General features: G+C 49.2%; 1 protein-coding gene across 2 annotated transcripts; it reads left to right on the plus strand.

Annotated features, from left to right (window-relative positions):
* Nucleotides 1-5,669: 5,669 nt before the first annotated feature.
* Nucleotides 5,670-24,319, plus strand: Fbxl19 (F-box and leucine rich repeat protein 19). Of its 2 annotated transcripts, none has more exons than XM_076839763.1 (11): nucleotides 5,670-5,993; nucleotides 7,267-7,467; nucleotides 8,885-9,028; nucleotides 9,142-9,228; nucleotides 9,321-9,539; nucleotides 10,017-10,178; nucleotides 11,549-12,060; nucleotides 19,346-19,509; nucleotides 19,604-19,765; nucleotides 23,538-23,756; nucleotides 23,861-24,319. In XM_076839763.1, the coding sequence occupies exons 2-11, from the start codon at nucleotides 7,291-7,293 to the stop codon at nucleotides 24,037-24,039; spliced, it is 2,025 nt and encodes a 674-aa protein (XP_076695878.1). In that variant the 5' UTR covers nucleotides 5,670-5,993; nucleotides 7,267-7,290; the 3' UTR covers nucleotides 24,040-24,319. The 2 variants fall into 2 exon arrangements, with proteins under 2 accessions (XP_076695878.1, XP_076695879.1); XM_076839764.1 differs by having other exon boundaries at nucleotides 10,017-10,049.
* Nucleotides 24,320-25,290: the final 971 nt, after the last annotated feature.

The raw sequence follows: 25,290 nt of genomic DNA on the forward strand, positions 1-25,290 counted from the left end.
ATGTACTTTGTTTTGTTTTTGCATTACAATTCTTATTATATATATATATAATAAATTGTGATATATATACCACAATTTTTCGTATCTCTGTTTGTATATAAAGTATGTGTTAACACCCAATTCAAGTCTTCATACTTTGGATAATGAAGTCCATCACATTCCACTGTCCACTGTCCTTGCTAATCCCCTGTCCCCTCCCTTTCCCTCCCACCTCTTCCCTATCTAGAATTCATCTATTCCTCCATTGCTCTCCCTCCCTACTCCGCTATGAGTCAGCCTCCTTATATCAGAGAAAACATTTGGCATTTGTTTTTTTGGGATTGGCTGACTTCACTTAGCATTATCTTCTCCAATGCCATCCATTTATCTGAAAATGCCATGATTTTATTCTCTTTTAATGCTGAGTAAAATTCTATTGTGTATAAATGTCACTTTTTTTTTTTTTTTATCCATTCATTCACTGAAGGGCAGCTAGATTGGCTCCCAGTTTAGCTATTGTGAATTGTGTGGCTATAAACATTGATGTGGCTGTGTCCCTGTAGTATGCTGTTTTTAAGTCCTTTGGGTATAGTCCGAGGAGAGAGAGAGCTGGGCCAAATGGTAGTTCAATTCCCAGATTTCCAAGGAATCTCCATACTGCTTTCTATATTGGCTGCACCAATTTGCAGTCCCACCAGCAATGTAAAAGTGTGCCTTTCCCCCACATCCTCGCCAACACTGAATGTTGTTTGCCTTCATAATAGCTGCCATTCTGACTGGAGTTGTTACCACTGTTGACCTGTGACAAGTCCTTGCTTCCCCAATGTTGAAGAATAACACCAGAGAAGCACGCCGAGGCAAGGTCAGAGTGGAAAGTAGAAGTTTATTAAAGGACAGCAGAAAAGACTTCTCCCGGAGGAAGAAGGGAACCCAAGAGATGGAATCCATGGAAGTGCAGTTGTTTCCCCTTTTTGTACTTCTTTCAGTGATGGAATGTAGGTGGGAAGGCCCGAAGGGTGGGGCACAGGTGGGCCAAAGCAGTAATCTTCATTAACTTTTCTTTGGGATGGGCTCTGGGCCTTGGGGACATTAACATTCCAAGAGTTGTTCTGCTTTTCCCGGAATTCATTCTCAACATGGCCTCCATTTTGGATCTTACTCGATATTAGACCAGATTTACCTAACTACACTGACTTCCTAACTTTAAATCTGGCTTCAGAGTGAGATGATGTGCATTTCTCTGATTGCTGGAGATGATGAGCATTTTTTCATATATTTGTTGATTAGCTGTGATAGAATGTCCTGGGTCAATACCCAGTACTGAAAAAAACTAATCTCAGGATGAATGTGCCATTCCAGCTCCTGAATTCAATGCATGCATTTATTTCCAAGATAGCAGTTTTGAAATAAAGCAGGTGTCTTTCTTTTAGTAGCTTCCGCTTGAGGACTGGAAGGCATGAACTGTTTCTGAAATTGATCTGCAGTGCCTTCACCCTATGTGATTTCCTATGTGGTTTCACATAGGAAACCACCATTATCAAATGGCCTTAGCCATCCTTCAAAAGGTTAAGACCAAACACATAAGTAAGACAGAGAACATCACTTTTTGTTATTTTGTGGTACTGAGGATTGAATTCAGGAGCACTTTACCACTGAGCTACATCCCCAGTTCTTTTTTACTTTTTGAGACAAGGTCTCACTTATTTGCTGAAACTGGCCTTGAGCTTGCAATCCTCCTGCCTGGGCATCCCAGTGCCCTATTTTGTATTTTTGAGATAGGGTCTTGTTAATTGCTTAGGGCCAAAGTTGGGGAGGCTATCCTTGAACTTTCCATCTTTCTGCCCATAGGCATGCACCACCTTTCTAGGCTGTTTTGTCTTTATATTTTAATGTTAATGTGGCTTGATTATAGTCATGTTCGACTTATATTTTAAGCACAATATCTATCTGCTCATGGTACACATTTCACTTATGAAGTAAATTTTTTTTTTCTTTTTGCAGTGCTGGGAACATGCAGTGTCTCACAATAGATAAATGCTCTATTGCTGAGCTTCACCCTTATCCTTTCCTGTATCTTTATATGCAATCTCTTTATATGTTACCCTCTACCCACCCAGCTGCAGGTGCAGGCACAGTGCCCAGTACTGAAAGGCTATAGCCTTTACAGTATACTGCCTATACAGTATAAAATTTGATCTTTGGCATCAATAAGCTTATTCTGGTGGTCTCCATTGATGGGAATGGGCCCCACAAAGATTATGCTAGGTCTCAAGCAAGCAGAGTGAAGACTGGGAGAAACCAGGGAGCATGTGTCTTTTCCAAAAGAGGTAGCCACTGCTCAGCTACAGCTGAGGAATGCAGACCCAGCACTGCTAGATTTCAGGATTTTTTAAGAGAAACTAGAAATCCATTTTTGCAAAAGAAATTTGTTGTTGCTATTTATACTAAACTAAAAACACATAGCTGAATTTGACCAGTCTATGGCTATTGTAGTAGTTCTGAGCATGGTCTCTGGTTTTAAATTCTGGCCCTACCATTCATCTGTTGTGTACAGTTGAGGGCCCCAATTCTCTTCATCTATAAAATGGGCTTCTACCCTTATAGAATGGGGTTCTACCCTTATAGGCGTCCGAGCTGTCCCAGGATTCTTATGTGGATCAAATGAGATGCTGAAAGCCCTTAGTAACCTGTGGACTCCTCATAAAGCTTACAGGTTACAGTGATTGAATGGATTTCATATGAAGATAACAGGAAAGTTCATTGGGACAGTGGCATTTAGGGATCCGAAGATTGAACAGTGAACTGGGTGGAGACGTGAGAGGGGAGGCGGCAAAGGGCATATCAAGTCCAAGAAATGCACTTGAGAAAGCCCTCATTAAAGTAATGAGGATAGACAGCAGACAGGCAATTCTATGGAAGCCAAGAATTTCCTGACTTCTGACAGTGCGCGCTGCAAGGAACCTCAGTTCAGCTTAAGTCTAGTCCTTTTCCTTGGAGCCTGCAAACTTGGGACTTTACACTACGTTGGCCAGCATTAACTTCCCTGACAAAACCACACCCACCAAGTCTTCCGCAGGGCCCCCAAACGCAGAAGAGAGGGAAGCAGAGGGGGCTGGTTTAGGGTCAGCAGTGAGCAGTTTTCTAGACGGAGGAAGATCTAGAAGGCAGGTAAGACGGGGCAGAGGTGGAAAGCAGTCCCATTTGCATTGGCGACTGAGGGTCTAAGAAGAGCCCTCCAAGGTTGACTGGAAGTCAAGCATGGCATTAGAGTGGACAGCGTGCAGCGCCTACAATTTCAGGTTGAGGTATTTGGCCAGTTTGTGGGAACTCAGTTAAATGGAGAATGGGCGCCCCCTGGGAGCAGTACTAGGTAGTGAATGCTGGAGGACCCAGATGAGGAGGGCGGGGAGGGGGCGACTCAAGATGGGGGTAGTCTGCCCGTCACAGTTTTCTTCTCACAGAGGCTAACTGTGTCCGGCATGATGGATTCCTTGGCTCCCAGAACGGCTGGGCTGGAAGGGACCTCGAAAAAGGAACTACCGTCACGTGCCCCGTGCCAGAGCTGGGCACTTTCGTGAACATTGTCTTAACACTTCTAACTCTGCTTCGAGGTGGGTATCATCATTCCCAATTTTCAGGTGAGAAAACCGAGATTTGGTGACTTTCCAGGGCGGGGCGGGGATTTTGTGTAATTCCTGAGTCTTTTCCTTGGAGCCTCGTGACTTGTAAAATACAACCTCTGGATTCCCAGAGGTTTAGGGGAACAAGCATTGGGTGTGAGGCGTCCGAGCTTTCCCAGGGAAAACAGCGCTGAGTACTTTCCGCGAGAACCACGCCTCCCTTGTCGCGACAATATTGATCACTGTTGCTTTCCTTTAAGAGCCTTCCTTTGAAATATGAAATCCTCACCACACGGGGAGGCGGGCATTCAGTATTCCTGGATTTCTCAGACGTTTATCTCTCACCCTCACCGATACCCACTGGTGACACCAATTCTCCTCCACTGGCGAGTGAAAGCTTGGGACTACATTTCCCTGCAAGCCATTCAGAAAGGGATGGCGAGGAGAGGCGGAAAAAGACTTTCCGTTTCCGTTGGCTCTCAATTAGGCATGTCGGCGGTGATGCACTTTTCAACAGCCAACGTCCTTTCTCTGTGTAGAGCTCAGAAAGGGACTACGTCCCCCAGCAGGCACTGGAGCGGAGGTCGAGTTACCAGGTTGCCATTATTACTGTAGTCCTTTCTCCCATTTCCGCAGGGAATAGTCTTAGCGTTTGGACTACAAATCCCATGCCGCCATCCAGTCTTTCCCTTGGCCGCCATCTTGGTTGTAGTCCCCGCCCCATCCCTTCCATTGTCTGGACTGAAGATAATAGAGGGGAGCCGAGAAGACTGCAACTCCCGTCAGGCTTTGCGCCACCGGGTGCGGGATTTTGATATTATAGGCGGGCGAGATGCTCAAGGTGGCCGAATGAAGCGACCAGGAAAGGCTAGGTAGCCTGCCATCTTTATGGTAGTCTCTTCATCCCACCGGTTCCGCCATTCTTAAGGAATACTAGAAGGCTAGAAAACTACTATTCCCATCGCACCTCATAAGATCGGCAACTAGTCAGGTGTACGCCCCTCTTCCGCCATCTTGCTTGTAGTCCTCGTTTCTTTTCACCTTTCCATTGTTCCTGACGAGTAGAAATGGCAGCGGGAAGGCAGCAGATGGACTGCGACTCCCGTCAGGTACTACACACGCGGAGGGTTGTGGACAAGAGGGCGTGTGAGTGCCTGGGAAGGAGGTCGGGTCGGGGGAGAAGGCCATCTTGTTTGTAGTCATCGTTCCCGCTCCTTCTCTATGTTCTACAACGGGAAGCCTCAGGGCAACCGGACTATAACTCCCGGCATCCTCGGTTCCCGGCTTGGCACGCCCTCTGCCATCTTGTTTGTAGTACCCGCTGGTCCCAGCGTCCCATTTTTCCCACGGTAGCGCCAGAGTCCGCAGGACTACAACTCCCGCCGTGCCCTGCACGCGTTCGTCCTGGAAAGTTGAGGTGGTGGAGGAAAGAGGGGGCAGGGGGCGGGGTTCCTCCGGGAGAAGGAGGGAGTAAAGAGGAGGAGGAGGGAAGAAGGAGAGAGGGGAGGGGGAAGAGAGAAGGAAGGAGGAAGGAGCTGAGGAGGGATGAGAGAGGCGGCCAGGGCCCCGGGCCGAAGCAGCGCGGGGCCGGGGGACCTGGGGGGCTAAGGCACCCCAACTGCCCCCTTCCCCTTCCTTGCTCCTCTCGATCCATTCCTGCCACCCTCCCACTTGAGGAGGGGGGTTTATTCAAATTTTATTTAAATCCCTATCTCCCGAGGGTCGCGCGCTGGGGGGAGGGGGAGAGGGCGGGGGTGCGCGCGGGCTGGGGGGGGCGGGGCCGGAGCAGCTTCCTTCACCCCCCTCGGTTAGCCCCGTAGCCGTAGGGCAGGGGGCCGCAGTCCAGGGGCGGGCCCAGGGGAGGGGGGCAGGTTACAGCGACCCCCCCCTCCCCGGGAACCGGCGGTGGGCGGGGCTTGAACCCCGGAAACGGTGGGGGGGCCGAGGCAGGTCCCTAGACCCCTGGGCAGGGGGAGTCTGGAAGGGGCCAGTTAAAGGGCCGGGGGCGCAGGGAGAGGCGGGGCGGGGTGGGGGGAGGGGACCTGGGACTCGGACCGGGACTGAGTGGGGCCCGGGCAGAAGCTGAGCACCCTGCGCCCGAGAAGCCCCCGTTGGCCTGGGGGGGCTGAGGGACTGAGCCCCCCAGAGCAGGACCTCCCCCTGGAAGGGCCGCGCCGCAGCCCGTGGGAGGGCCTCGCCCCCGGCGCCCCCCATCTCCACTCGCCGCCGTCCCGGCCTCCGCCGGAGGGAGGGGCCGAGCGCCCTCGGGGGGCCGTGGACCCCGGCGTTCTGAGCGTTCCGCGCCCCGCGCCGCCCGGCCCCCCCGCCGCCGATGGCCGCCGACCCGCCGGGAGCTGCCGAGAAGGGAGAGATGGCTCCCGGGACACGTGTGAGGTGGGTTCATGCGGCTCCTCCTCACCCCCAGACCTGGGCAGCTCCCACTCCCATTCATCCTCAGCCCGGCCTCTCTACCTTCCCCGCCTCCAGCCTCACCCTCCCTCTCCCTTTGCTTCAAACTCTTCATCTTCAGCCCTCCTTCCTATAACCTCTCAACCCTGGGGAACTGGCCTTCCTTCCCAGACCCAGCTTCCCCTTGCAAATCCCCCCATCCCCAAATCCCCGCCTGCAGTCGCCGCCCTCTAGGCCCCTCCCCTGGAACGCTGGAGGGCCCCTTACCCTCATGGATGGGTCTGGAAGTCCCTGGAAAGGGGGAAGCCAGGGTAAGACTGGGAAGCGACCCTCCAGGCCTGCTGAGTCCATGTGGGATCTTGGAGAATCTGGTTTCCATGGGGAGGGGAGCCCCCCCCCCCCCGTGGGATTCCAGACAATTAGGGATGGAAAGCACCTCGGGAAGCTGGGGAATCTAAGTCTGAGCCCATCCTGAGTTCTTTGGAGATGTCAGGTTGGATTCTAGAATCCCAGGGAATCTGGGAGATTGCCCAGGTTGACCTAAGAGATCCTACAGGAAGTCTGGAAGCAGAGGGAGCTCTGTGGGGAACAGAGGAGTTGAGATCTTGGACTGAGAAGGAACTCTGAAGAAGCATCTTGGGGGTATCAGAGTCCTGGGAAGTTCCGGAACAGATGGTCATTAGGGATGGGGGGGCAAGGATCCCATTGGATCTGATGAGGTTTTGGGGGAAGAGCAATTGGATGATGTTACCTATAAGAAAAAAAAAAGAGAAAGAAAGAAAAATCTGGTGTTTCCACTGAGGAATCTGTGGGTGTCTTGAAGGTAAATCTGGGCATTTTAGACTGGGGAGAGCCTGGGATATTTTACATTTGGATAAGAGAGGAAATGTTGGGACCTCTCTGAAGGTAATGCCACAGACTAGGAGTTGCTGGCCTTTCTGAGGAGTTTTAACTTGGGGATGGCAGAGGAAGCCTCTCCTCTGTGGGTGAGGGTATGGGCACTGAGGAAGTGCTAGAGGAGGAGTGAGGTCAGGAAGTCAGTTTTCATGGATCCCAGAGGAGTTGGATGAGCTAGGGAGAGAGTGAGAGGCCTTGAGTAGAGGGAGTGGCCCCCCACCCCCAGACATACAGAAGGGGTGACATTTTCCCCTAAGTAGGAGGGCAGACTCTGGCTGCCTATGGTTGGAGGGAGCTACCAGGAGTCGCCTGGGCCTGGGCTCCACTGGGCCCATCTGACCCTGCTACCATCTACCAACAGCCCTCGGCGTTGCTGACGCCCCCAATGTCGTCGAGCAGCCGGGGGCCGGGGGCCGGAGCGCGCCGACGCCGAACCCGCTGCCGTCGCTGCCGGGCCTGTGTGCGAACTGAGTGCGGGGACTGCCACTTCTGTCGAGACATGAAGAAGTTCGGGGGGCCCGGGCGCATGAAGCAGTCGTGCCTGCTCCGGCAGTGCACTGCCGTGAGTTCCGATCTCCTCACTCCTCCGCTGTTGGGCCCCTTCGCAGCATTCCTCTCCAAAACTGTCTTTCACCCTAGCCCCCAAGTACTTTTCCAGGGTGACCAATGAGTTCTTTCTAGAATGTACTGTAGAGTTGCTGTTTATTTCATTCTTTCAGTGATTTGCTTAAATGTCCATTTGTGTCCTTATCTCCATGTGAGGGGAAATGTTAGGGTGAACAGAAGAATGTGACAGTCCTTTCCTTCACCCCCTCAATTCTCAGAGACACAGACCCATAGAAAACAGCCTCTGTTGGGCAGCTCCCCAGAGGTATCTGTGCATAATGCAATCCATCCCCAGACCTGATTCCTAGAAAAGTCTCTTTTTTCTGGTCTCTTCCTCACTATCAGGGTGGTCTTGGATTTGAGGCCAGGCTTCCCCTTTGTGTGACCTTGAGTATATTACTTTGAATCTCAGGTACTTTCTTTGTAGAATGTTTCCTTTGCTGAGTTGTAAAGAGTAAACAATGGCATGGATATGAATGTGCTTACCATGAGGCCCGATACACACAGTAGGCATCAGGGAAACATGGGTTTCCTCTCTGCCTTCCTTAGCCTTTGAGCATCCCTGGGCTCCAGAGAATGGCCCCTCCCTACCAGCCATGAGGAGCCAGCTGCATCCTGCATCCCCCTCCCCACACTCAACTACCTCCCTCTCTTCCTACAGCCACTTTTTCCTGGTTGGACTCTTCCCTACACAGCCCCTCTCTTCCTTTGTTCCCCAAACCATTGCCTCACTTTCCTGTTTCTTTTTCCTCTACCTGCTTCTTCCTTGATCCTGTCATAACCTTCAGCATCCCTGATTTGATTCAGTATTGCCATTGTCCTCCCGAAAATCACATTGTCTGAGGACTATTCCCATTTTCCCTGAGACTCAGCAGCTATCTTTAGTGTCCCCAAAAGTCTTGCCAAAGTTTGGTTTACTGTAGGATCCAGAGCACCCGTGGGCTGCCCACTGAGCAACCTTGGAATTGCCCGAAGTTGCTGCTGTGTCTTCTCCAGCCTTCTCTGAGTATTATTGTCCCAATTTGCCTGTGGTTTCTCTCACGCCCCAAAGCCAGCCATAATTTCAGGGTCACACTGGCTGTAACAATCACAACATTAATTACAACTGTGTATCAAATGCCCCTCATGCATTATCTCATAACAGTCCAGCAAGGGAAAGATTCTTTGCCCAGCTGTCCAGATGCAGAAACAGTGTCTTGCGGTTAAATCAGTTGCTGAAGGTCGTACTGCCAAAAAAAAGGCAAATTCAAGATTTGACTCAGCTTGGCCCATGGGTTCTGAACCTCACCCAGCTGCTGACCAGGGTCCCCAAAAGGAAGTCTTTCCCTTGTAGCTTGCTTTTGGGGTCCCTGATGCCTCCTCTCCCCCAACAGCCCGTGCTCCCACACACAGCTGTGTGCCTCTTATGTGGGGAGGCTGGGAAGGAGGACACAGTGGAGGGAGAGGAAGAGAAATTTGGTTTGAGCCTCATGGAGTGTACAATCTGCAACGAGATCGTCCACCCCGGCTGCCTGAAGGTGATAGCCCTGGGGACCCTGGAATTAGATTGTCAGGGGGTAGGGAGGTGGACCAGACTGCCTCTGGGTTTATATTGGCACCTTCTATCTACTCCTTGCCCTCTTGCCTGCAGATGGGGAAGGCTGAGGGTGTCATCAATGCAGAGATCCCCAACTGCTGGGAGTGCCCTCGCTGTACACAGGAAGGCCGCACCAGCAAGGTAGGGGAATGGGCTAGGCAGGGTTCTGGGCTCTGAGTCAGTAGAGGGTCAGGAACTGTACAGGGCCTCATCCCCAGTTTCCATCTCCCTAGGATTCAGGTGAGGGGCCAGGCCGCCGCAGGGCTGACAACGGTGAGGAGGGCGCCAGCCTAGGGAGTGGATGGAAGCTGACGGAGGAGCCGCCACTTCCACCGCCCCCGCCCAGGCGGAAGGGCCCTCTACCTGCTGGGCCGCCCCCGGAGGACATGCCTGGGCCCCCCAAACGCAAGGAGAGGGAGGCAGGGAATGAGCCCCCCACCCCAAGGAAAAAGGTGAGCCCCATGGGGCATGCTCACTAGCTCAAGGCATGTTGGGGCTGTAGTACTGGCCATTTTTTGGTGGGGGTGGGCCTGGGAAGCAGGGGTTGTTGGGAGATGTAGTTCAGGAGTAGCTAGGGTGGTAGATCATGTTCACAGTAAAGAGAAAATACAGGTAAGGGAGAACTGGCACAGGCCAGGAAGCTTTAGGAGCCCTAGGTGGGTTAGGGAGGAAGGAGAGCGCATGCTCAAACTAACTGCTACAGAGGAAGAGGGAGGGGCTGGAGAGAGCCTGAGGGGAAAGAAAGAGGAGATGAGAGCATGCTCAGTGAGCTGAGACTCTGGTTGCAAGGTGAGCATGCTCAGAGTTCTCCCTGGGATGGGGGCTTCTGGGATTTGTAGTCTAAGAAGGTGGCGTGGACTGTAGGTTTGTGGGCACTGAGGGCCTAATGGGGTCTCCTCTTCCCCCATATCTTCCTTTTGCCCTGGTAGGTGAAAGGAGGTCGAGAGAGGCACCTGAAGAAGGTGGGTGGAGATGCCTGCCTCCTCCGAGGATCGGACCCAGGCGGCCCTGGCCTTCTGCCCCCCAGGGTTCTGAATCCAAGCCAGGCATTCTCGTCCTGCCACCCTGGGCTCCCTCCCGAGAACTGGGAGGTGTGCCGGGGATCTCCTCCCTCCCCTACCCACCTCTCCTTGCCCCACCCTTCACCACAGAGACTGAGATTGTCCCTTTCTGTTCACCTTTTCCTACCCTATCCCCACATGGCCCCAAAGGGCACCTGGATCCCTAGGAAGAGTGGGGTGGAAGAATGGGTTGGGTCCAGGCCACAGGAACCCCTGACTTCCCTAGAACCCTTAGGGTATTATCTGGCCCTTTTGCCTCATCTTTTTAAGTCTTAAAAGGAATTCAAATTTCTGCCCAACCACGGACTGTGTGTGGTCTTGGCAACTGGTCAGCTGCCCTAAGCTTCAGTTTTCTCATCTGTAAAATGGGGTGAAGCTACCTTCTTAACCTACCTGTGGTTACCCCACAGCACTATATAAATCAAATGCTATAATGAAAGTAAATGAACTTTAGTTCACCTAGATTCAGGGAACATGAGGCCCAGGGAGGTTAAAAGATTTACCCAAGGTCATACAGCACAGCCAGAATTCAGATAGTACTTTGCAAGGATTCTATCTGGTTGTGTTCAAACCTACTTCTACCATTTAGTTGGGTGTCTTTTGTCTAAAAGGAGTGGCTCAAGTTGCCACTTAAATTCTAATAGGAACTCTCATTTTGTGGAGTAGGTCTCAGAATTACCTAGTCCAACTGTTTTATGTCATGAACAATTAAATGGTCTTCACAGTGTTGATGGACAAGCCAGCATTTAAGCTAAGTCACTTTTTAAAAAATATTTATTTATTTTAGTTTTCGGTGGACACAATATCTTTATTTTTTAAATTTTTATGTGGTGCTGAAGATCGAACCCAATGCCCCGCGCATGCCAGGCGATCGCATTACCACTTGAGCCACATCCCCAGCCCCAAGCTAGGTCTCTTAACTGTTCTCTTTTCTGATTTGAGAAATTTATGAATCATTGAAACCCATAAGGTGTTGTTGTTGTTGTTTTTTTTTTTTTTTGGTTTGTTTCTTTTTGGTTCTGAGAATTGAACCCAGGGCCACTTTACCACTGAGTCACATCCCCCATTCTTTTTTTTTTTTTAATTTCGAGACAGGGTCTTGCTAAGTTGCTGAGGCCAACCTTGACCTTGCAATCTTACCTCAGTCTCCCAAGTCACTGGGATTACAGGTGTTCTATCATGCCTGACTTTCCATAAGACTAAATTCTTTGAATTAGTGCCTTCATATTCAAGATGAGAAAACTGAAGTCCAGAGGTGGCCGAGGTATCATGTTATTTGAGAGCAGTTTGAAATTGAGGACCATCCCTTGGGCTCTTCACTCCCTGGTGATTCCTTGTGGGTAGAGGGGTGGGAAAGTATATCCCAGGCCCTAGAACAGCCTCTCCCTGTCTTCTTTTAGAAACCAAAGCCGCCTTTGGCCTCTGCTGAGGGCCCCGCCGTGCCATCCCCATCCCCACAGAGGGAGAAGCTGGAACGTTTCAAGCGGATGTGCCAGCTGTTGGAGCGGGTGCCTGATACCTCTTCTTCTTCTTCGGACTCGGATTCCGATTCCGACTCATCAGGCACTTCGCTGAGTGAGGATGAGGCCCCTGGCGAGGCCCGGAATGGGCGACGGCCAGCCCGGGGCAGCTCTGGCGAGAAGGAGAACCGTGGGGGGCGGCGGGCTGTGCGCCCTGGCAGTGGGGGGCCCTTGCTCAGCTGGCCCCTGGGCCCCGCCCCCCCACCCCGGCCTCCACAGCTGGAGCGGCATGTGGTACGGCCCCCACCTCGAAGCCCTGAGCCTGACACACTGCCTTTGGCTGCTGGATCCGACCACCCCCTGCCCCGGGCTGCCTGGCTTCGTGTCTTCCAGCACCTTGGGCCACGAGAGCTGTGCATCTGCATGCGAGTCTGCCGGACTTGGAGCCGCTGGTGAGTGGTGGACAGACCTGAGGTCTCACTTGCTTTGCGACCTGCCATAGCTCTCTGATCCTCTCTAGGCCTTGCACTTCTATAGTATGTACACATCATAGTGTGATACTTTTGTATTTACTGTGGGCAGCCTGTTTTCCATTTAGGAGCTCATTTAACCCTCTCCAACTTTGTTAGGAGGAAATTATTCCTCCTTGTTCAGATGAAGCTGAGACCTGAGGTCATGTAGAGAGGATGTGTAAACCAGGAATTTGAACCTAGGCCCTTTGGCTCCAGAATTTTTTGTCTTAATAACTGTTGTTATTTATATTGAGTGGTTAGTATGTGCCAAGTGTAGTGCTGTAATACATCTCACTTTTTTTCTTTTTCTTTTTTTTTTATTTTGGCAGTACAGAGTGTTTTACCACTGAGTAAAGCCCTTTTTATTTTTTAATTCTGAGACAGGGTCTTGCTAAGTCATTGAGGCTGCCTTTGAACTTTGATCATTCTGTTTCAACCTCCCAAGTTGCTGGGATTACAGGCATATGCCACTGAACCTGGCTATCTCACTTAATTTTCATGCTCCCTCTTCTGCAGACAGTCTTGACTAGTGGTCCCATTTATATATGAGAAAGCCCTTTGCTGGGGTAGCCCCTGCTTTCTCTAAGACAGCCGTGCTTAGACCTCCTGACTTGGTCTATCGTCTTCTCCCTATTCTCCCAGATATATTCTACTGCCTTTTGACCCTTGTTTTTCAGAAATGTCAGTCATCCTCCTAAATCTAACTTTTCTTCTCTCCATCAGACTCCCACAGCACTGTGTTCCCCTAATGGAGCACACAGAGGCATTTGGCATGTTGACAAGCCTTCATTCATTTATTTGTTTTCATGTTCCCATCACATATTGTGTCTTTTTTATCTTCATGTCCCCAGCATGAGACAAAGGGCAGTAGAAATGCTGAAGAAATGTTTTACTAAGTGAGTAATTCAGGCTCTTTCCCAGTATTCACTGTGGCCTGGGCTTCCTGTTGAGTGCGTCACAAATTTTAGCTGATTTGTTCTTTATAATAGCAGCCCTGTGAAGGAGTGAGGGACACCTGAGGCCATAGTGCAAAGTTAGTGACTAAACTCAGATTCCGTTCCTGAACCTCTGAGATGAAGTCTGGAAGTCAGCTCTAGACTTCTAGATTGGTCTGTGCGGAGAAAGGGGGCTGGAGTGCAGGCTATAGAGGCAGATCGCCTGCAGCAGACTTGTTCTTCCTCTGATGAGCGTTTGCCCTTGGACCAGTTTCTTAACTTCCCCATGCCTCAGTTTCTGCATATATAAAACTGGGATAATCAAAGCTCTCACTTCATAGTGTTCTTGTGATCTGGTACACAAACTGAGCAGAGTACCCAAGAGGTAGAAACACTTGGCCTTAACAGTAATCTTTATTATTCACTCATTTTTATAAGTATTTACTGAAAGCTCAACGTTTTAGTCCTGGGAACATAGATCTGTGCCCTTGAAGAGCTTCCAGTCTGCAACATAGAAGCCGATAGTTATGAAAGTTGCTGGGGATTACCACCCCACCTCAAGTATTAATTGAGAATTAACTGCAGAGACCCCTCCAAGGCCAGCTTTGTGCTTGGCACCTGGGACCCAGAACTGAAAAGAAACACGTTTCTGCCTCAGGGGAGAGACTTGTAGCTGGAAGTAGCTGTATAGAGAGGCCATAGTGCAATTTTCATGTTAATATAGCCCTGCCTCAGGGTCTGGGGAATTTGTTCTAAGACTCCATTCCCTCCAGAATACCAAAATCTAAGGATGTTCAAGTCCCTTATATAAAATGATGCAGTGTTTGCTATAACCTTTTCTTCCTTCTTCCCTTTCTGTCTTCCTTGATGCTAGGAATTGAACTTAGGGTCCCTCTACCATGGAGCTAACATCCCTAGCCCTTTTTAAAATTTTTGAGAAAATCTTGCTAACTTGTCTAGCCTAGCCTCAAACTATGATCCTCCTGCTTGGATCATATATAAATGGGACCACTAGTCAAGACTGTCCGCAGAGTTGCTTGGATTATAGGCAACAAGGAACTGCATCCAGCTCCCATGTACTTTAAATAATTTGTAGATTACTTATGGTACCCAATACAATGTAAATGTTATTTAAATAATTATTACACTGTATTGTTCAGAGAGTGATGATGAAAAGTCTGTGCGTGTTCAATACAGGTTTTTTTGTTTGTTTTAAATGATTTTGATTTGTAGTGGTTGAATCCACAGAAGTGGAACCCTTGGATACCGAGGGCCAGTTGTATTTACTTTATGGGGATTAAATGAGGTGGTTCCTGCAAAGCACTTAGCACAGTTTTGGAAGGGTACTAAACACTTAGTAAGGCAGTGGAACAAGTAAGGAGGCTCTCCCATGTCTGTGCACAGAAGCAGGTAGGGAAGGGATCAGGTTGAGACCTTTTTAAGAAGGGCAGTTACTTGGACTTGGTGACTTATTGGCTATAAGGGCAGCAGGGCAAATCTCAGCTGAGTTTGTGGCCCAAGAACATGAATGGGCAACAGCACTGTTTCCCAAGATTGGGAATCACAGTGGAGAAGCAGGTTCTAGGGGAAAATGAAAGAGCTGTGACCTGTTTGGTGTAAAGGGGTTGTGGGCCAGTCCAGGAGAACTAGTACAGCAGCTGAATCTGCCTGTTGGGTGCTCAAGAAAAAGGTGAGTTTGGGGGTTTTCAGCCTAAAGGTAGCACCTTGGAATGTGAGAGCAGATGATAGAATGTTATTTATGAGTTAGAGAAAGAGCAGCCCAAGAATTAGAGATCAAGGATGGAGGTTTGCCTAAAAAGAAGGGAGACTGAGGAAGGTGGAATGAGGAGCATTGGTAGATGTTGGTAACAAATCACAGGAGGTCAAGGACCAAGAGGTAGCAGTTGGATTTTGCTACAAGAAGGCCTTAGTATCCTTGGCTGTGGTATGTGGGAGTTGGGGGAATAAAGCCAGAACACATGAAATTGAGAGTGTTGACTCCAAGGCAGGGAGTCAACACTCCCTGTTGTTGACCTGTTCCCTTTATTCTGCTGTGTCCCTGGTTTCTAGTGTGGTGCCTGGCATACAGTAGGTACTAAAATAATAGGAAAATTTGGATGGGATGTAGAAAGAGGTAGTAGAGGGTGGAACTGGAGAGAACTTTGTAGGTGGGAGAGCAGGAAGTTGCAGGCTTTCCTGTCTGGTGACTTTCATCTTCTCCTGGAACTGGGAGGCGAAGTGATCTGCCAAGAGCTGAGGGAGAGGGCAGCAGGCAGGGAGGCAGGGAGGAGTTGTTGAGTTGCCAGGATTGGAACTTTCAAGGACATGGATATAGAGGGTGACAAGGGAGGGACTGGAACACAAGGTCAAGACCAATTGGGGTTGGGAGTGAAGGCCTGGAGGTAAACAGATTGGAGGACAGTAGTAGCATCAGGGAGCTAAGAGAGCTGATGGGAGCTAAGAACTATAGTCAGGGACCAGGAGGTGGTAAGCTTGCAGGGAACAATTAGGACTGTTCAACTCTTTGTTCCCCAGGAGCTTCTGCAAGATGAGGCTTAGGACTAGAATGTAGGGTTTTGTAGGTGGGCTTAATAGGATGATGACTTAGTTCAGAGGATTGCTGGAGTGAAGCAGAAGATGGATAGGTTGGGGCACTTGGATGTCAAGCCCTGCCTATCCAGGATGATGACAGGCTTCAACTCTTAAGTCCTTTCCTCTTGGCTTACCATCATTCCCTATCCACGCCTCTCCATCACCTTCAGTGAATTCCTATAGGGATGCAGGACATGAACCTCATTCCAGTCATGGCACTAAGCACTTACCCTATACAGTCTCTCATCATTGGTGCAGCAAACCTTTGAAATTAAGTGCTGTCTTTTGCCTTAATTTTTGGTTTTCGGGAATGAAGGCCCATAAAGGGCACATGCCTTGCCTGAGGACACCCCAACCATAGAGGTGGGGAAGCTGGGATTTAGATCCCCATAGTTCATACTCTTCACCTTTGGGCTCTGTGGCCATGACAGTTGATTGCTTGGCATTCAGCCCTCCATGACATTGAACCCTCATCCCGAGCCTCTTGTGCAGCCTCAGCCCTGCTTCTTCCTGCCCAGAGTTTAGGCTCTCTCCATTCAGACCAGCTTGGTTTAAGCTTGACTTGGCTACCACTTTGTAGCTGTGGGACCTTGAACAAGTTTCTTAACCTCTCTGGACCTTGTTTTTCTTAACTGTAAAAAAGAGATGATAATGATCTCCTAGGGTTGTTGTAAGGTTAAATGCTTAATACAAAGAATAGTACCCAGCTTGCAGTATACCCTGAGTAAACACATGTTATTATTGCTGTGGTCTTCATCACCATTATATAGGATGAGCTGCCCTTGGTTCCTGCTGCCTGGGGTTCCCAGAGCTCTTGAGTTTTTTCTCTCCTGGGCCTAGATGCAGGCTCTCCCTGTTCCTTTTCTCCCCTTGCTGGAAATAACAGAATAACTGCTTGCTTCAGCCTCATTTCAGGCACCGTCTCCTTGGGGATGCTCCCTTGTTCCAGTCTGCAAGTTGACTCTTACATGTCCCTTACTGCCTCAGTTACTGCAGACTGTGCCTCCCCTGATTGTATAGCAAGAACCCTGTCATCCTTAACTGCTCTGTGCCCAGTAGAAATTGGACACATGGTATCAGTAGGACCCTCAAAGATTGTTGCCTGCCACTCAAGTTTAAACCTATTGCTCTGGAACTAATTGCAATGAAACTGATTGGCTCTAGCCAAGAAAGGGTCAAGGAGACTTCCTGGAAGTGAGGGTACTGGAGCCAAGCCTTAAAGGGTCTGTGGTGGTTGACCTTTCCAGCAGAAGCATAGCATATTCCAGAATGTGTTGGCACCAGACAGTATTGTGTGTCTGTAGGCGGGAAGGTGGTTTGGCCTGGATCTTGTAGAATGGTGCAGAAACACAATTGGGGACCTATGAGTGCCCCAAGGAGAAGGGTTCCCTTCCAAGTGTGGACAATTTCCGGAAGGGCTTCAAGGAAGCAGATGAGCTAGAATTTGCAACTAGGTCAAAGGGGAGAGAGAGAGGGTTTATTCTTTCTTTGTTGTTTGTTTTTATTTTTTTATTGTAATGGGGATTGAACCCAGGGCCTTACATAGGGCAAGTTCTCTACCACTGAGCTGTATCCCTGGCCCAGAGAGAGGCTTTAGAGTAGGATTTCACTGAATGGAAAGAGAGAGACAGGGCAGAAGCTGGGTTGAAGGTAGAATTTCCCCTCTCCCTTTTCATTCTTAGAATTGGAGATAGTTATGTTTATTGCTTGAGTGGAGGGAATCAGGAGCAGACTAGAATGCCAGAATGGAGGGAGGGATGGTAGGAGGAGGACTGTTGGAGAGGGGCTTTGGTGAATGCTTCTACAATTCCAGAAATATCATACTGAGGCTCTGGAGTATGCCTGGCAGGTTTTTTTGTTTTGTTTTGTTTTGCAGTACTGGGCACTGAATCCAAAGGCATTCTACTACTGAGCTATATTCCTAGCCCTTTTTGTTTTTATTTTGAGACTGGGTATTACTGTTGCCCAGGCTAGCCTCAAACTTGTGATCCTCCTGCCTCCCTGAGGTAGATAATAGGCATGCACTATCACACTATCACACTCTGCATGGTTGTTTTTTTTTTTTTTTTTTTTTTGAGTCTGGATGCTGCTGTGTTGCCCGGGCTAGCCCAAACTCCTGGGCTCAGGTGATCCTTCTGCTTCAGTCTCTTGTGTAGCTGGGAATACAAGCACACACCACCTTGCCACACTGCCTGACACAAAACCATGGTTTAATCCTTCTGTCAGTTTTGGAAAATAACAGAATTTCTTTAAAACTATTGGGTGCTATCATATCTTTAGCGCTTCTCTAATATTTGCTTGTCTTTCTGTTTAACCAAAGTGATTTAGCCTAAAGCCATAGCAACTTCTGGCTAGAATTTAATAGTTTCTCTTGTATTTATTACTTAAGCTTACTATATTTATGTGAAACAATACTGGTTTTAAGTGCAGAGAGGGGATGATTTAAAGGTAAAGTCATGTTCTATAAAGATAAGTGGACTGCAAAACTAAATCATCAAGAGAAACTTAGCCAGGCATGTTGGTTCACATTGGTAATACCAGCAGCTCGGGATTAGCTGAGGCAGGAGGATTGCAAGTTCAAAGCCAGGCTCAGCAACTTGGCAAAAGCCTGTTTCAAAATAAAAAGAACTGGGAATGTGACACAGTGGTAAAGTGAACCTGGGTTCAATCCCTGTTACATTAAAAAAAGGAACTTAAGGTACCAAAAAGTGTTCATGCATTACGTTAGAAGAGGTGGGGAAGAGTTCTTTGGTGAAATAAGTTTGGGAAGCCCTTTTCCCATTCACTGCATGTTAGCCTAGTCAAAGCAATTAGAGTGCTGGGGTTAGGAAACCTATTTAGCTTTGTTTAGACTTCATTCGTCTTTGTAGTTTCAATACCTAGGACCTGCCAGACCTTCCAAAAACTGTGAGTGAATAACTGCAAAAATATAAATGAAGTGTGTGGGAAGGAAGTACTCAGTAGAAGCTTTAGGTATTCCACACTGGCTTGATTCATTCAATAAATGTGCAACAGATAACCTATACTTTATACCTGGAAGTGTTGGATACTGAGGTTACTGAAGTGAAAAAGAAAAAAAGAAAAGCGAATTTTGCCCTTGTAGAGCTTACATTCTAATTGGAGGAACACAATAACCAAAGAGAAAATGCCAGGACCATAAGTCCAGCATTGGGCAGCTGGCTATCAACCTGGCAGAGGTTAGTAGAGGAGATGAGAAGTACCAATGAGGAAGCCACCTTAACAGCAAGGGAGAAATCTAGAAGCTCAAAGGTAGGGGGTTGGGGGGCTGCTTAAAGATCCCTTTGGCATTACATCAAATAGTGTATATGGTGTTTGTGTAGTTATTTGGCAAAATGTTTTAAAAGCTGTAAGGCCTACAAAGTATAATTACCTCATTTGATCTTACAGCAGCCCTGTGGGGCAGGCAGAGTCTGAATCATTATCTTCATTTTATAAATGAGGCCTCTCAGGCTCAGGGAGAGGAATGGACTTGCCCAGGGTCTTGCATTCAGTTAGTGATGGAGTTGGGTCCCAAACCCAGTGCTCTTGGCCCACAGCCTGGAACTTCTTGCTACCAGGCTGCCTGGGTGGGCCTGGATGTTGGAGGGATAACTGGAGTGAACTGTTGGGAGTGTGGGGATTGGTAGGCTCCATGAGAACTGAGGCTGAGGTCTCTGTCTCCCCCTTGTGCCCGGCAGGTGCTACGACAAACGTTTGTGGCCTAGAATGGACTTGAGCAGGAGGAAGTCACTGACCCCGCCCATGCTCAGTGGGGTAGTTCGTCGCCAGCCCCGTGCCCTGGACCTCAGTTGGACAGGTGTCTCCAAGAAACAGCTCATGTGGCTTCTGAACCGACTGCAAGGTAGGGTGGAGTGACAAGTCATAACAGGGTAGAAATGGGGACAGGCCTGGGGTGGAGTCTGGCTTCCTGACCCTCACCCCCACAAATCCTCTAGGCCTGCAGGAGTTGGTGCTCTCTGGCTGCTCCTGGCTCTCTGTCTCTGCCCTGGGCTCAGCCCCACTGCCAGCCCTGCGGCTCCTGGACCTCCGCTGGATTGAGGATGTAAAAGACTCCCAGCTCCGCGAGCTGCTGCTGCCTCCACCAGACACTAAACCAGGTGTGGCCTCTGTGTGCTCTTCTGTAGAATGGGTTGGGCAAGGTGGGGATATATACCTCTACGGTCTCTTCTGACTCATTGGGTGTTACAATTATTGAAGGAAAGGGAGGAACACATGAATTTGAATAGGAAAGCCATCTTAGCTTTCATTCATTTGTTCATTTGCCTTCAGTGTGCTTTGAACTGAGTCTTGAAAGATTGGAGTTTTCCCAGGGTGTTTGAGGTATGATTAGCAGTTCAGTGGGGCAGGAGGCCCACATTGGCAGAGAGGCATTCTAGGAGCAGAGGCCTGTGCATATTGGAGGTATGTGGAGTAGGGACACTGAGGCCTCAGGGCTTCTTGTAAAGTTAGCAGATGGGATACTTGCAGAATCTTTTCTGGCCCCCAGTTTCTTTACAGACCCAGGGGAACTATCCAGAAGAGTACATCTGACCATATCACTCCTGTGCTCTAAACTCATATTGCTCCTCTCTTATCCCTTTGGATAAAGATAAGGGTTTTACTGTAGTTACTGAGACCTAGCATGGCTGAGTCCCACTAACCTAGGCCATCCCTGCATTTGGCCTCCTTAGCCTCTTTGCCAAGGTCCTTTCAGTTCCCACTTTTCTTTGCCTCAATGTTCTGTCCTCTTTCATTTAATTAATATTTTAGACCTTGGCATAGATGCCACCTCCTAGAAATTCTCCCTGACCAACCCCACCTCACTCCTTGCCTTGAGCTCTTGAGTCCTTCTCAGCCTTAGAAGCAGGTCTTGGCATAGTGCTAAGTGGGAAGTGTTCTGATTAAGATGATTCTTGCAGGGCTGGGGTTGTGGCTCAGTGGTAGAGCACTTGCCTCGCACGTGTGAGGCGCTGTATTCAATTCTCAGCACTGCATATTAGTAAACAAAATAAAATCCAAAATAAAAAAAAAGATTAAAAGAAGAAAAAAACAAGATGATTCTTCTAGCTAGTCTCTTAGGCTCTACAGGGTACCATGTGCTCAAAACCAGCAACTTGCTCAGTGGTCTGCTCAGCAAATATTTGGTGAGTGAATGAACTGAATGAGCACAGAGATGATCAGGATGAAAGGGAGAGATCTGGTTTGAGGAAAGGTTTCCAAAGGGAGATTTGCTGTGGCCTAAATAAGAAAATTAAAAGGATCTTCTTTTTCTAAGTTCTTTCACAGTTCTTTTTTTTGTGTGTGTGTGTCCCTTCTTCCTGCCCCACCATGCTCTACAGTAGCCCTGGAAGGAGAGTAGGGAAGCAACTAGGATTCTTCCCATTTTGTGGACAAGGCTCTAGAGGCCTATTTGATTCAACAAGGAGTTGAATGACTGATGTAAGTCAGGCAGAGCCAGGCCAGAGCACTCACCCATGGTCTGCTCTTACTGGAATTGAACTGAGCTGGGACGATTTGGACAGGAGGGTGAGATGGGCATTGGGAGCAGTTTGTTCTTTGAGGTGAGAAAGTGCTGGCTGACAGAGCAAACCTTCCTCTCCTGTCTTATTCCCTTTATCAGGAGCATGCAGAAAAGAGCTTTCTTGGCTGTCAGTCCAGTTGTGCAGGTTAGGATTTCCCCTACCTTTCCTCTCATGGCTTCCTGGCTCCCTGTACCATTCTCACAGCAAAATATAAAGTTCTTTTACTTCTAGGCTCTTGCCTAGTGTATTCTTTGAGTTATTGCTTGGTATATTCTTTTCCTATCTTGCTGCATGTTCAAACCCTCGAAGACCCAGCTTCAATGCCACCACCTCAGGGAAATCCTCAGTGATGCCCACACTTGCCCCTAAGCCAGAAGTGATCTCTTTGATCTAGTGCCCTTTATCTGTGGCACAAGTTTGGGAGTTTTTATAAATATACCTCCCTCTCTAGGCTCTCAGCTCTCCAAAGACAGGAGGAGAGGGTAGAATTCAGGACATGCCATATGGAGTGCCTACAGAGGTGGCCTGGCAAGTAGCAGAAGTGACACATTGGTGCAGGACTTTTGGGAGTGGCACTGGCAGCCCTATTCCAGCCAATTACTGTCAGGCAGGAAGGGTAGTAGCCCAGTGATGCCAGGTCAGTTTTTTAAGGAAAAGCTCCACATCTAAATTTCTGTATAAAAATATCATTTTTGTAATGTTAGACATTCATGCAAGAAAAGTTTTAGCACCATGCAGATTCCATAAAATTTGGAGGTTGGTTTCATGAGTCTGTGGCATCTGATGGAGTTTCTCTCAGTAGATCTGGGTCTCCTGGCTTTTACTTCATAATTATGTGATGACAGCTTTATGATCTGAATCTCAATTTTATATATATATATATATATATATATATATATATATTTTTTTTTTTTTTTTTTTTTTTTTTTTTTTGTAGATGGACACAATACCTTTATTTTATTTTATGTGGTGCTGAGGATTGAACCCAGTGCCTCACACATCTCAGATGAGCACTCTACTACAGAGCCACAGCTCCAGCCCTCAATTTTCTTATCTGTAAACAACAATAATGATCAGAGAGCTTCTCTCCCAAGGCTCAGGTTCTTAAAATATGGTCTATGGCCCAGTGGTCTCAGTGTCACAGGAAAATTTGTCAGCAAAGTAAACCCCAAGTCCTAACACTAAATCTACTGCAACTCTGGAGTAGGGTCAGCAATCCAGCCCTCCAGGGGACTTGAGCCTCTTGAGTTTGAGAGCCAGTAACATGGAAGAAAGGCATATTGGGTGCTTTGGGTGCAATGGGGAGGGATGTGAGCTCTTCTCAATGGAGATGGAGAAGGGGAAGCCTCTGAGCTCTGAAAGCTAGGCAGTATGCTAAACAGAGGTGGTCTTAGGAGTGGGACCTTATAGAAATTGGGATGTTCTTCCAAGGAGACTAGACTTCTTTGAAGTGCCCTCACAGTTTCTTTCTTTCTCCTTTTTTTTTTTTTTTTTTTTTTTTTTTTTGTGGTGTTGGGGATTGAACCCAGGGCTTGTGCATGCAGGGCAAGCACTCTACCAACTGAGCTGTATCCCCAGCCCAGCCCTCACAGGAAAGATATTGTCACATTTGAGTTTGAGATCAGCTCTCTGGATTCTAAAAAGAACAGACTAGAGGGAGTGAGGTAGTGGGAGCAGTTCAGGACCTAGAGTAGTGACCAGGGGAACTGGAGGGCTCCACATAACTAATTATGGAGAAATAAGAGGGAGGTGAGCCTGGAGTGGTAGTCCCTTTAGGGATGTTATGTGTTAGATGAATGGATGAAATTATATTGAGCACCCTATTGTGTGTTTCATTGCTGGGGATAGAGCAGTGAGCAAGAATTCCTTCCTGGGAGTGCTGGGATTATGGCTCAGTGGTAGAGTGCTTGCCTAGCATGTGTGAGGCACTGGGTTTGAGTCTCAGCACTAAACATAAATAGAAATAAAGGTTCATTCACAACTTAAAAAAAAAAAAAAAGCTATCATGGAACTGACATTTTTGTGTGGGGGAGAAAAAAATTAACAAGAAGAAATTAATGTGTCAGATACTGAGAGGTAGGGAATGAGGGGAAAGGGTGGGGTAAGGTTGTGAGAACTATTATAGTTTCAAATAGAGTACTCATGGAAAACCTCAGTGACAAGGTGATGTGAGCAGTGGACAGATGAGATCAGGGGTATGGTGGTTTGGGAGAAGAGCAAGCCATGCATAGAGTACAGCAAGTTGGGGCCCCCATGTGATGGGAGCAAGTTTAGGACGGATGTTAAGGAACATGGAGGAGGAGACAGTCCTCTGGGTGCAACGATGGTAGTGGCCAGGAGTACTGATAAATCTCCTTTGCCTGTCCAGGGCAAACAGAGAGCCGTGGGCGACTACAGGGCGTAGCTGAACTGCGCTTGGCAGGTCTGGAGCTGACAGATGCCTCCCTGCGGCTCCTGCTGCGCCATGCGCCCCAGCTGAGCGCCCTGGACCTGAGCCACTGCGCCCACGTTGGGGACCCCAGTGTCCACCTCCTCACAGCTCCCACTTCCCCACTCCGAGAGACCCTGGTACACCTCAATCTTGCTGGTAAGCATGGTTGCCTGTCCATCTTGCTAGGCTGTTGGTTCCCCTGGTCAGTGCCTACTACCTACTTACCTACCAGGTCTCAGCTGCCACTGCTGTGTCCCCAGGTTGCCACCGCCTCACGGACCACTGCCTCCCGCTGTTCCGCCGCTGCCCACGTCTCCGCCGACTAGACCTGCGCTCTTGCCGCCAGCTCTCACCTGAAGCTTGTGCCCGTCTGGCAGCTGCCGGCCCTCCTGGTCCCTTCCGCTGCCCAGAGGAGAAGCTACTTCTCAAGGACAGCTAGTCGGGCGCCCCCCACCATCCCCCAGGACTCATCAGGAGCCTGGACCTCGGGCCTTCATTTCATCCTCTGTTCTGGGAGGCCAGGTTACCCACCTCATGACTTGGGATTCCTGAGTTTTGTGGCTTGGGATTCCTACCCAGGGACCGGAGCCAGCCTCCCGCTTCTCTTCCCCCTGCACTGATATCTCTGGGGGTCTCTCCTTCCCATCTCCTCCCCCTTCCACTTGCTTCATTGTCCATCCCCTGGGGGAAGTGGGTCAGAGGTACTGGGGGGTGCTGAGCCAAAGGGATGGTGGGAGGGGGGTTAAGGTGCAAGTTTGAGGGAGGGAGAATGGGGAAAGGGTATCTACACACAGGATACTGGGAGCCAGGGGGCTGGGGGAGGCGGAGGATGGGTGGGTGGGGGGGCAGAAAGAGACCACCAAGGGTTCAGAGAACAAAGACCAGATATTTGGAGTGGGGGGTGGGGGGCCAAAAAGGGAAACTGGAGGAGCAATTGGGGATCCAGGTATCAGAGGTAGGGGGACTTGGGGAGCAAGAGGAAAGCCAGGGCTGAATGGGGGTTGGGGGACAAGAGCAGGTTGGGGCAGTAATACTCCTCCCTCATGGGGGGGTTTCCCCTTTTCTTTCCTCCTGCCCAAAATTTGAGTTCCTTCCCTCTACCCTGACTCCTTGAACGTCACTGAAAATGGCAGCTATTGCGAGGAGTGGGGGCCACGGGTCTACCCGTTGTTCAACTCGTGGCCCAGGGGAGTGGTGAGGGGTGCCCCAGCCCCCTGCCTGCCTCTCCGCACAATACTTGAACATTCATCTGTACTGAAGTGTTACTTGAACCGGGGGAACCTCGGACCTGGGGGAGCCGGAGTGTGATTGGATGGGACCAGCTTGGACTGAGACTGGACTGGTGGGCACCCAGAGTATACTGCACCACCTCCAGATATCTCTGGCTTTACTGTCTTGAGCAGCTCCACCCCTCCTGACCCGAGTTGGGGGTGGTGGGTGCCAGCCCAATGATGGGGAAGATGGGACTCCTCCAGCTTGGCTCTTCCCACTCTTTCATCGTCATGGAAACTTGTATCCCATTCGCCCAGGGAACTGCCACTCCTGGTTGCCATGGAAATAGCAGCCAATGGACACCTCCCGATGCCAGTGCTAAGGCTGGAAATGGCCCCTCTCAGTTGCCATGGGAACTTAGTAACAGACTCTTTTTGGTCCTCTCCACTGCCCCTTCCTCTTGTTGGGGTGGGGTCTT

This window comes from Callospermophilus lateralis, chromosome 19, assembly GCF_048772815.1.
Source record: "Callospermophilus lateralis isolate mCalLat2 chromosome 19, mCalLat2.hap1, whole genome shotgun sequence".
NCBI classification, from domain to species: Eukaryota; Metazoa; Chordata; class Mammalia; order Rodentia; family Sciuridae; genus Callospermophilus; species Callospermophilus lateralis.